This window comes from Scyliorhinus canicula, chromosome 5 (assembly GCF_902713615.1).
Source record: "Scyliorhinus canicula chromosome 5, sScyCan1.1, whole genome shotgun sequence".
Lineage (NCBI taxonomy): Eukaryota > Metazoa > Chordata > Chondrichthyes > Carcharhiniformes > Scyliorhinidae > Scyliorhinus > Scyliorhinus canicula.
Window position 1 is genome coordinate 26,379,259 of NC_052150.1, and position 12,137 is coordinate 26,391,395.

Sequence of the window (12,137 nt, forward strand, 5' to 3'; positions counted from 1 at the left end):
GATCCCTCTAGCCCTTATCCAAGTCACTGATATGTGCAGTGAACAGAAATGATCCACCCACTTTGACAATCTGCCCTCAGCTCAGTTTCCTCCCTTTGAACCAGTTCTTAAACCAGAATTTTCTACTGTGTGAAACAAAAAATGGATGATGTAATTACATTGATGATTCAGGTAGGAAAGACAATGGATGCTCGTCCGAGATGTCGGCTAGCAAAAAGGAATCAATTGATCGGCTGCTGAGCTGCAAAGGCGTGAGGCGTCGGAAGTTGGTGGGGCTCCTTGGAATCTGTAAACGTGCCCTCTGGGATGGAATGACTGTTTCTTCATTGGACACCCATGGTGGAATCATTTGGAAACCAGACTGATCCTCCTCAACAGAAAAACTTGGGTTTTCGATTCCTGCAGGAAATATTAGTATTGGAAAGTAAGAGTTAATTAGAGGAACCGCTGAAGGATTCACAAAGTGCAGCAGAAGATTCAACCTAATCCTATGTCAGTGAGGAACACTGTGACATTAGAATCTTAGTAAAGAGATAATGCAGCTGGAATGAAGCAAAGTGTGGAATACACCAATGTGGCTCAAGAATCTCAGTATACGATATCTAACATATAGTGGGAGGCTTTTTTTTTTTAAAACAAAAGAGCTTGCACTACTACCAGAAACGGCACCAATCCTTTCTTCTCTCTTCCAGATGCTGTCCAACCTGCTGAACGATTTGAGCATTTTCTGCAACATTCTGCACTTCGTTTCATGAGCCAACAGAAAGTATTGGTCAACTTACTGTGGCACAGTGGTTAGCACTGCTGCCTCAGTTCCCGAGTCCAATTCAGGCCTCGGTTGATCGTCTGTGTGGAGTTTGCACTTTCTCCCAGTGTCTGCGTGGATTTGCTCTGGGTGCTCCGGTTTCCTCCCACAATCCAAAGACGTGCAGGTTAGGTGGACTGGCCATGCTAAATTGCCTCCAGTGTCCAATAGGTTAGGTGGGGTTACGGGGATAAGGTTGGAGGCGTGGGTTTAAGTCGGGCGCTCATTCCAAGGGCCGGTGCAGACTTGATGGGTCGAATGGCCTCCTTCTGCACTGTAAATTCTATGATTTTATGAATCGATAAAGGGAACCACACAGAGCCGAGTCCTCACCAAAACTAATATCTGCCCTTGGTTAAGATATTTGCTCAATAGCAATACATACTGGGAGCCTTGGCTGCTTTCTCCTTCCTTACAGAATGGTGCCGAGTCTACCCCAGGTACACGGAGCGAGACCCTGGAGACTGATTCTAGGATCTTCAACAGCTATTTGGAAAGCCTTTCAAACTGGCTGTAACCAGCATATTTTCTATTGTGTTGATGCAAAGAAGGTGTGCACTGGTGCAAAAAGTATCTCAACCGGAATATGTGGGCTATGCTCCAAGTACAAGCACCTCTCTAGGAGACTGTTCACACCAGCTGGAGGAGTTTCCAAATCAAACATTTAGTCTCTGACATAATTATAAATAGAGAAATATCCAGAGCAGCATTCACCACTTGAACAGACAAGGTATATTACCAGCGCTGATTTCATCCGATCCATTGTCAGCAGGGGTAATTAGGAAATTAATTCCTCCATCTGATGGATCTTCTGCCTCAGAATCTGTAAGAAATAATTAGGGAGCAGCTCTTTAAAATACAGAAACAAATTAACATAGTCTAGGCAATATTACGGGTTATTACTTTCAGATGCTATGCTATGTTGGCAGTGGTGGGAGGGTTTCCAGCCAGTCTCACCAATGCAATCTTCAAGTCCAGCTGCCAGCGACAGGAGGGGGGTAGATTCAACGGGAAATTCCAATGACAGCAGCGAGGCCAGAAGATCCTGCTGCTGGCCAACATTTTGCCACCTCACATCACTGAGAAGTATTCTGCAAGGGGCAAGGGAACCCCCCCCACTCCCCAAGGAATTGAAAGTTACAGAAGTGCTCTGAACGAAATAGTGGGCGGAATTATTCGGGCATTCTTGCTGGCATCATCTTCAGGTCCCACTGTTGATAACAGCAATCAATCGAAGGAAACCTGACTATTTCCCCTTTTCCCCTCTGACCTCTCACCCCGGTTCATCCTTCCTGGCCGTCGGCGAGGGCAAGCTGCCTCCACCACCACAAAACACACCCCGGGGGTGACGGAAAACCCCGCCCAGGGATTGGTGTAGATGCAACCTGGCTACTAGAGCAGAACGTGGTGTCAAACAGAAAATAGAAAAGTTATTCCAATTCATGACTATTTTCGCCCTCAATTTGGTCAACTTAAAATCGTCAAAAAGGCTGAGCGAGAGCACGAAATGCCAGTGCCCTGCTAAAAGTGCAAATACATACTGTTGAGATTTGCACCTCACTTGCTGAATAGGTCCTTGTATAGTATCTGCCTGGCGACAGATGATCATCCATTCGGTTCTTAAAACAACAGTGATGATACTTCACTTTGCCTTCAGACAGCCAGAGCTTAAGCGGACTTTCTACTCGACCGGTGACCAATTTAGTGTCTTATAACCACCGTAACATTACCCAATTCACCACCGAACATGAATCCAAGACATTCTTGACCTGCAGATTTCTTCACGCAATCCACACCAAGAAAGCCAAAGTTTTGCCTCAAGTTAAAGGAATCTTGAACAGGGTACATTGCAATCAATTCCTACATGGGGAGTTCCAGCCACAAGGGCAAGTGCAGGTCACCTCCCTGGGAAGGAGAGCAAAATCAAAATGGAACTTGCTGGGTCATTGGGTCAGTGCACTTGGCTGGTGCATGACTGAGGTACGCTCACCATCAACAGCCCAAGGACTCTTGGTCATCCCTGTGCTACTTACGGACATGTTCAGGAGCTACTGCAGAGCTGCCAAAACCATCCATTCGCTCTCTGCCAAATATGCTTGGCGCATGAAAGGGAAAAAAAAGAAAGATACTTTGGAAGAGATGGACTCTCACAGCAGGATCTCCTGGCAAGTCTGGTCGAATATCTCGGAATTATTTTTGGATTAGAATTGTACCTCCATGAAATTAAAGAATGAGCATGCAGAACCCCAAATCAGCCAGTTACGTCCCAACTTTGCTACCTGGTTCATTTAGCCTCAGTTAGGCTTACAGTAGGAACCCTTAGGAACCCAGGAAGGATGAAATGGGGTGAGAGGACAGAGGGGAAAAGGGGAAATAGTCAGGTTTCCTTCGATTGATTGCTGTAAGCAATCCACACGCAGAGAAAGCCACAGCATCAGTCAGCTGAAACCACTATTTCCGAAGCCTATTGGGCTCCCAGCACCCACTCTCAACAAGCTCCCTCAAGAGTAACGACTTGGCCGAGAATGCAAAAGGTGACCACTCGCCTGCTGAAACGCAATCAAAGTCGTCAACTGAGCGATTGGAAAGGAGGATGGGAACAGGAGACAAAAATCAGCAAGGATGAAAATGGAAGGAAGAAAATGCAAATCAAAATTACCTTTAACCTGGAAAGAAACAGAGTGTGTCGAGAGCTTTCCATTTGGCACGGCATTGCTGTGTTTCTGAAACAAAACCAGGACAGCTATAACAAGGGTCAAGGTTCACAGGATATGTTTTATTGATTTGTTATTCTGCATTTCCAAATGCAACACAAATCAAAACCAAGCACATCATTCAAATGCAAAACATGATTGATTTAAATCACAAGAGCATGAAGATTCAGGAGCAGAATTAGGCCATTTGGCCCATGAAGTCTGCTCCAACATTCGATCATGGCTGGTGTTCCTCATCCCCATTGTCCTGCCTTCTCCCCACAACCCCTGATCCCCTTTTTAATCAAGAACACCAGATTTGTGCTTTAATTTCCTCCCCACAGAACACTGCACAGGGATACACATTTATAAATAACCTTTAACATATTAAAATATTCCAAGGTATTTTGCAAGAGAATTTTTGAACAAAATTTGAAAATTAAATTAGACCTCATGGGTCTAAGCAGATGGAGGAATGATGCTGATAATTAATAGTCAGGGATATGCAAGAGACTGGAATTGGAGGAATACAGCTATCTTGGTGCATTGTACGACTGCAGGGAAATAGGGAGAGGTGAGGCTTTGGATTTGGATACGGCAACAAGGATGAGCATTTTAAAATCAATGTGCTGCTCAACTGGGAGCCAACGTAGATCGGGAAGCAGTGAGCACGGGGCATGGAGAATGAACGGGATGTAGTACGAGTTCAGAAGTGGACAGAAGGATTTTGAATGATTCAAAGGTTTTTGAAAAGGGTGGGAGGATGGGAGGTTGACCAAGTCTTGGGGTGACAAAACAAAAGTTTGGATGAGGGATTCAGCTGTAGATGAGCGGAGACGGAGAGATAGCTGGGGAAGTAGGAGAATGTCAGACAATGTTGCAGAGGTGCAAATAGATGGTTTCAATAAATCATAGAATTTACAGTGCAGAAGGAGGCCATTCGGCCCATTGAGTCTGCACCAGCTCCTGGAAAGAGCACCCTACCCAAGGTTAACACTTCCACCCTATCACCATAACCCAGTAACCCAACCCAACACTACTTTTGGACACCAAGGGCAATTTATCATGGCCAATCCACCTAACCTGCACATCTTTGGACTGTGGGAGGAAACCGGAGCACCTGGAGGAAACCCACGCACACACGGGGGAGGACGTGCAGACTCCACACAGACAGTGACCCAAGCCGGAATCGAACCTGGGACCCTGGAGCTGTGAAGCGATTGTGCTATCCACAAGGCTACCGTGCTGTCACTGCCATAAAGGTGTGAATTTGATTGGAAGCTCACCTCAGAGTTAAATATGGTATCAAGGTTGCAGACATAGAACATAGAACAGTACAGCACAGAACAGGCCCTTCGGCCCTCAATGTTGTGCCGAGCCATGATCACCCTACTCAAACCCACGTATCCACCCTATACCCGTAACCCAACAACCCCCCCTTAACCTTACTTTTATTAGGACACTACAGGCAATTTAGCATGGCCAATCCACCTAACTCGCACATCTTTGGACTGTGGGAGGAAACCGGAGCACCCGGAGGAAACCCACGCACACAGGGGGAGGACGTGCAGACTCCACACAGACAGTGACCCAGCCGGGAATCGAACCTGGGACCCTGGAGCTGTGAAGCATTTATGCTAACCACCATGCTACCCTGCTGCCCAACCCTGCTGACAGTGGGTTCATTCTCAGGCAAGCGTCCGGAAGAAGGATGGAGACAATGGCTAGCAAGCAAGGTTTGCGTCCTGGGCTGGGATTTTCCAATCCTGCCCTCCACTAGAATCTTTACGAGTAGGAAAGAAAATTTGACTGACTGCTAAAAGGTCTGTTGGGCAGGAATTTCCAGACCCACGGTAGCGGAACCAGGAAATCCTGCCCTTTGGACTTCCAAATAATTAGTTGGAGAAAATGTATGCTCATCCAGTAGTGGATTCCTGACAAGCAGTCTGATAATGTGGAGGCAGTGGTGAACTGGGTATCATCAGTACACATGGAACCCAACATGGATGAAAATGCATTGGTGTCACTGACTGATGTCACTGAAGAGCAGCATGTAGAGAAAACTAGAAAGGGACCACGGTTATTCAGGTGAAGGAATAGTGTTACGGTCCCAGTTTGAGATATAACTGGACGGGAAGATGCCAGAATGGATCCCAGGCTCAAAAAAACTAACTTTTACTTATTTAGAAAAAACATGGGAGGAAAGGGACTGCTCATTAGTTTTGACAAAAACCACCCCCCTTTTTTCTGAACTGATACAGATTTTAAATAGTGACTCATATTACAAAGTATATCTTAAGCTACAACAGTCTCAGCAACACAAGGCCCCTTTAAACATACAAAATGGGCTGTGATCAATTACACTCTCCACTCTGAAACTAAGTGAATTGCTGTGGGTTTCTCCTCCGAATTCTCCCAGCTGATTGCCACGAGTGTTCCAAACTCCACTCCCAAACAAAAGAAACACGCTCGAAAATCTTTTTGACATTAATGCTTGCCATTGGCAGTTTGCATTCCAAAGTCCAGACCAGGTTTTGCAAATGACTAAAAACAATGGGTGCGATTCTCCGGCCGCGTTGCGCCCAAGGGAGAATACATCGACAAACAGGCCTTCCAATTTGGCCTCACCCCGCCCCTTGTCAAAGCTCCTACTGCACTCTCCCCTCCCCCACCCCCGCAATGCGTTTTCAGAAAGATGGTCCCAATTTAACTTTATAGTTTGTAAAATGTAAAACAACCGCAGTGAAATTAAAATTGCCGCGATTTCAATTTACCTTTTTTGCTGCCCTTTCTTTCTTCATGTTCTTAAATTTGGTGGTGTAATTGTTTCCGAGCTTGGTGGGTTTGAAATGATCCAGCCTCTTTTTCATGGTGCGTTGGAAAATCTCTTTATCTTGTTTCTCGCCATCACTGCGCACCAGCTTATGGCGGCTGTAATTAAGCCTGTACTTTAAAAATAAACCATTGGGCCAGTGAATGTGGAGTGCGGCAAATCATTTCACCCCGAGCAGCTCACTCACCTCCCCTATTACCTTATTGATCAAGTAACAGTATCGAGGGACATAGAGCAAGAGTGGGTAAATAAAATTCAAATGACTTGGGACTGGATAGTTTATTCTTGATCCTAATGTCTTTCTGAAAGGATGAAAACATCCAGGGAGAACAAGTAGATGTACAATCCAATGTGGGATATAGATAGGAAGGAGCTTTTCCTCTCAGTAGAGGGGTCAGTAACTGGGGGTATAGATTTAAGCTAAGGGGCAGGGAGATTAGAGGGAAAACCCTTACCACCCAGAGGGTGGTGGCAATCTAGAGCTCACTGCTTGAAAGGATTGCAGAGATGGGAACACTCAAAATATTTTAGTATTACGATGAGCATTTGAAATGCCATTGCATACAAGGGGCAGCACAGTGTCAATGGTTAGCACTGCTGCCTCACCGCACCAGGGACCCGGGTTTGATTCCGGCCTCAGGTTACTGTCTGCGTGGGATTCCTCCGGGTGCTCCGGTGTCCTCCCACAGTCCAAAGATGTGCAGGTTAGGTGGATTGGCCATGCTAAATTGCCCCTAGGTAGTGTGCTCTTTCAGAGGGCCGGTGCAGTCCAGATGGGCCAAATGGCCTTTTTCTGCACTGTATGGTTTCTACTGCAAGGTTAAGGACCAAGTGCTGGAAAATGGGATTGAAATAGATAGATACTTGATGGCTGTGCAGACACGATGGGTTGAAAGTTTTCTTTCTGTGCAGACAGAAAATGCTAATATATGTAAATAGGCTGATCAAGAGGCAATTCTTTGCGAACCTTTTATTTAGCAACACCTTGAAATGAGAACTAAACTAACTGAATGTCAGGTGATGACAGCTTCTGCTTGGGCATTAATCAGATCAACGTCTGGATTTTAAACTGAATGAGGAAAAAAATGCACAGCTTTGAATTCTGAACATTTCCAGAAGGGAAGATACACAAACTGCCCGAATGAGCCGCGTAAGTTTCCTTACCCGTTTCCTGGGTTTGTATAAATGTTGCTGCAACATGTGGTGAGTGACTATTTCCTCTCGATCCTTCGGGCTCTTTGCTCTGTTCTCAACCGCTTGCATATCCAGGCACACCTCACTGGTACTCTCTCGTCTGGGCAAACAAATATATTTTTTCACACAGCCTTGACCCCTTTGGTCACAATCTCACCTCAAGAGTTTAAAAGTGCCCCATTCCGGTGACTTAACCATGTAGACCAAGCCACCATTTCCTGTGGAATACTGAGGTAGTACTGCACAGGTGGACCTGTCACATTAACCAAGGCATTTCCCACCCCCTCCCCTCACCACCATTTTCAGCAGGCGGAGATGGCGATGGGGATTGAGAACGTGTCCCCAAACGTTCATTTTTGGCATTGGGATTTGCCATTTTGGTTGCCCTCACTCCCCACCATGAAAACTCAGGAACCCCATTACCATACTGAATTCCCAACTCTACTTAATGCCCCCCTCATCAGATAATTCCTCCTCCCCCCCTCACCCTGCACAGTCAGCAGACATTACAACAGTGTTTGGAAAACGTAGCCCTGGTAAAAACAATCCATCGGGTGCTCACACCCAAGTATAGGCCCGAGGGGGGAGGGTCATGACCAGGCACAGCCCCTTGGTATGGCGTGGGACCCCCCTTCCAGGATTTATATTGACCGTGTGGAAAAATAAGGCAGGAAAAGCCAGCAGTGGTGCAGCCGGGCAGCACACCGCTTTTTCACATAAAAAAGAAATGGAAAATTCCCCCTCTACATGTAAATAAGTTACAGAGTAGCTATATTACTCCTAAGCAGTGTTTCCATGCACACCCCAGAGTATAGCACATGATTAACTGATGTCAGTGATACATCATACATTAGGATATCTATTCTGTTAACTCTTTATACTACAGTGACTACGACTTAATTAGGTATTTCATGGTCATTAAAGCTGTTGGTGATATCCGAATGTTATGAAAGATGTTATATATAAATGTAATTCTTTCTTCAAATCAATTTGAAAAATTCCTCAGGATCTTTCCCCACTCGGGTCCGTCCTCCATCTGGGGCATATTTTGTGGGCCAGAAAAATATGCACTTTACAAAGAATAGCCCTCAGTGTACAAGCAAATAATTTTACCCGTTGTGCCAAAATTTTCTTGTGGCCGATACTTACAACACTGCAGAGACAGAGGAGTCTACAACGGAGTGACGGGGGCCAGTGAAGTCAACATTAACATCACTGCTCGAGCGAATAAAAGCCAAGGACCCTTTCCGTTCTCCCTGCAAAATTGAAAAGCCACGAAAGTCAGGCATCAACAGTCAACGAAACAGGAATTTCTCAATTAACTTTTAACTGTAGGCATCTGGGATGGATAAACTGTGTCAGGCCTAAAGCAGATAGCCAACATTTTGTTTTTTCCCCACTCAAGTCCACAATCTTGGCTGACATTTCAGAGCCGGCATATGCACAGTGACTCCTGAATGACCGCCTTCTGTGCTGTCAGATTCTAATTTTCATCACCATTGCGGCCAAGACTGACTCACAGAATGATCGATGGTTCCATCACATGCTGAGCTCCGGCAAGAACATTAAACCCAACCAGACATCAAACTTAATTGCCCAATCATATTATTTAAAATAAGTGAGCTGTCAGTCATACTGTATTTATGGTGCTCACTTGAAACATGATTTAGGAATTTATTGTTCGAATAGACACGCACCTTAGATAATACTCACCATCTTGGAGAAAAAGGAAACAATTAGGCAAAGACGATCAACAGTATACTTAACTGAACAGTTTAACACTGCACTTTTACAAAGAGCAAGGAAGTGTATTGTTCAGCTGAAGATCTGTGCCCTGCTACAGGAATATGGCTGTGTGTAATTTAGTGCCCCAAATTAAATCAGAAGCATGGAAGGAGAACGCAGGTGAAAATCTTTCTGGAATAAAGGTTCACCGAACACAAAGCGAGGGAAGTTTCCGGAAGGAGAACGCAGGTGAAAATCCTTTTGGAATAAAGATTCACCGAACACAAAGCGAGGGAAGGTTCCGGAAGGAGTACGCAGGTGAAAATCCTTCTGGAATAAAGATTCACCGAACACAAAGCGAGGGACGTTTCAACCCTCGCCAAGGAAAGGCAAAAAGTCAACAGTTTTAAAAAACATGACATGAACAAGGTGGAGGAGCTTAATTGCCCTGGAAATATAAACAGGCTTTCTTTGGGTTAGGCAAGCAGAATGGTAAACAAAGGATGTTACCCTATTCACCCTCGCTCAGCAAAGTGCCAGAGGGGAGATAACGCAAGGAAAACTAGGTTTGCACCCTTGCTTTGCAATATCTTATCAAACATACATCTGTTCTGCTTATTATTTTGTAATATCTCCCATTCACCAATTAGGTAAATCACAACTGCAAACTTTTATTGCCATATAACGACAATGCAGAGGCTTGCAGCCTGGTGACTGGAGGTCAGCTTCCAGGATCGAACTGATGCAGAAACCCACACTTGCAAGGGTGATTCCCCCACCCTGGTCACCAAATTGGTCACCTGGGTTACATGACCTTCTCAACAGATTGCCCCTAACACCACAAATATTCACTGGACAACACAATTGTACAGCTTCAAGACAAGGGATAAAAAAAAGGAGGCAGCCAATCAGCCTATCGTGACTGGGTTAGCATTTTGCAAGATCCATCAAATTCATCTTCTTTCCCCAAAGCCCTCCAAATTTTTCCTTTCCAAGCACATGTTCAATTTCCTTTCTAATGTTGCTATTCCATCGTCCTTCCAGGTAATAGATATCAGATCATTGCAATGCATTGCACAAAAAATGATTTATTTTCCCCTCATTCTCCTTCCACTTCCTTCACCATACCTTCCTGCAATGTTCTACGGAGGAAATGAGGAGAAATTATCAAATCTCTTCCTGGATTTCAAAAACCTCTAATTAAATTTGGGCAGCACGGTAGCATAGTGGTCAGCACCATTGCTTCACAGCTCCAGGGTCCCAGGTTCGATTCCCGGCTTGGGTCACTGCCTGTGCGGAGTCTGCACGTTCTCCCAGTGTGTGCGTGGGTTTCCTCCGGGTGCTCTGGTTTCCTCCCACAGTCCAAAGATGTGCAGGTTAGGTGGATTGGCCCTGCTAAATTACCCATAGTGTCCAAAATTGCCCTTAGTGTTGGGTGGGGTTAGTGGGTTATGGAGATAGGGTGGAGGTGTGGGCTTGGGTAGGGTGCTCTTTCCAAGAGCCGGTGCAGACTAGATGGGCCGATTGGCCTCCTTCTGCCCTGTAAATTCTATGAAATCGCCTTTGATTTTCTCTGCTCAGAGACGAATCCTAGCTTCTTTTGCCCTCAAAAGCTAAAGTTTCCCCCTGGTGTCATTCAAATATTCTTTGTACCCGCTCCCAAATATTGTGCTGTGGATTGAACACAATACTTCAGCTGAAAACGAACCTATGATTTATATGGTTCGGCATTTATCTTACGAACATGCTCCTTTTTGTTTAAAAAACATTAATGTATCATCAGGCTACCAGATACAAGGTCTGCCTTTACTGCATCTGCGTAATAAGACGTGCCACCAGTAAGATTACCTCAGACACGTAACTGATGGCATCCTTCAGATTCAGCTCACGGAAAACGCTGAGGATCTTATCCCGACTAAGCTGTGCCGATTTCCTCATCATTATTTTGCTGAGGTACTTTCGATCAAAGTTAGTCCACCTGAAATGGAACACCACCATTTTAAAGGAGGTCACAGATTATGTAGACTAACCAAATTGTGAACGCAGGATAGAACTGCAAAGCAGAAAAATCTAATGGAGATCAATTATGTGGAATGTCATTTGGCATGGAATTATAAAATTGTGATGTTACAGAAAGGAAGTCGGACTGTGGAAGTTTTGGATTATATTATCAGCATTAGCACAGATTTGGCAAAGAGCCAGTGGAAAGAGGATCTGATAGGATATCAAGTACCCCTCCCCAAAAAGTATAAAAATTGTTAAGTTACACAATAAAAGGAGAACGTTAATGATTGTACTGAACATTTACAGAACTCTTGGTAAAATAATCTATCACAAAATTTACATACTTGTCTCGAAGATAGTTGTGCCCAATTTGCCCAGAAATGTCTTCTATTGCAGACAGAATGTGATCAAATGCCTTTTAAAAAAAATAGTGCAATTCTTTAAATGAGGGGGAAATCGGACTTGCAATATTAGCATACAAGGATAGTGGTTTCAAATACTCTTAATGATTCCTTTGTCTGAAAATAAAATTAACTAGAACTACGCACAATTGCCATTTACAAGATCTGTGAATCCAACAACTTTTGTTTAGAGATTAAGGTTGGGATTTTCTGGCTCTTCCAGTCGTGCCGAAGGTGACCCCTCCCAACGCCCAGCGGATTCCCAGGCGGCAGGACTGGACATGCAAAACAGCATAGACATTGGCAGGACTAGAAGATGCCATGGCGACCAATGGTAAGCCACCTCTTCTGCCAGGAAATAGGTGGCATGGTGGTACAGTAGCACCAGGGACCCAGGTTTGATACTGGCCAGCCTTGGGTGGCTGTCGTACGAGGAGTTTGCACGTTCTTCTCGTGCCAGTGGGGGTCTCCTCCGGGTGTTC

The 12,137-nt window shown here is 45.0% G+C and overlaps 1 protein-coding gene across 3 annotated transcripts in view; it reads right to left on the reverse strand.

Moving 5' to 3' along the window:
• The window catches only part of LOC119965858 (sodium/hydrogen exchanger 3), a 141,964-nt gene that overhangs the window by 6,942 nt on the left and 122,885 nt on the right, over window positions 1–12,137 (reverse strand). For 2 of the 3 annotated variants that reach the window (XM_038796783.1, XM_038796785.1), the window contains exons 9-16: window positions 11,599–11,669; window positions 11,099–11,228; window positions 8,675–8,781; window positions 7,496–7,625; window positions 6,273–6,446; window positions 3,465–3,528; window positions 1,545–1,628; window positions 159–399 (exon numbers count right to left, since the gene is read on the reverse strand). In XM_038796783.1, coding sequence (XP_038652711.1) covers window positions 159–399; window positions 1,545–1,628; window positions 3,465–3,528; window positions 6,273–6,446; window positions 7,496–7,625; window positions 8,675–8,781; window positions 11,099–11,228; window positions 11,599–11,669 — 1,001 coding nt within the window. Of the gene's footprint in view, window positions 1–154; window positions 400–1,544; window positions 1,629–3,464; window positions 3,529–6,272; window positions 6,447–7,495; window positions 7,626–8,674; window positions 8,782–11,098; window positions 11,229–11,598; window positions 11,670–12,137 lie in introns of those variants that run through there. The other variant, XM_038796784.1, reaches the window with a different exon arrangement.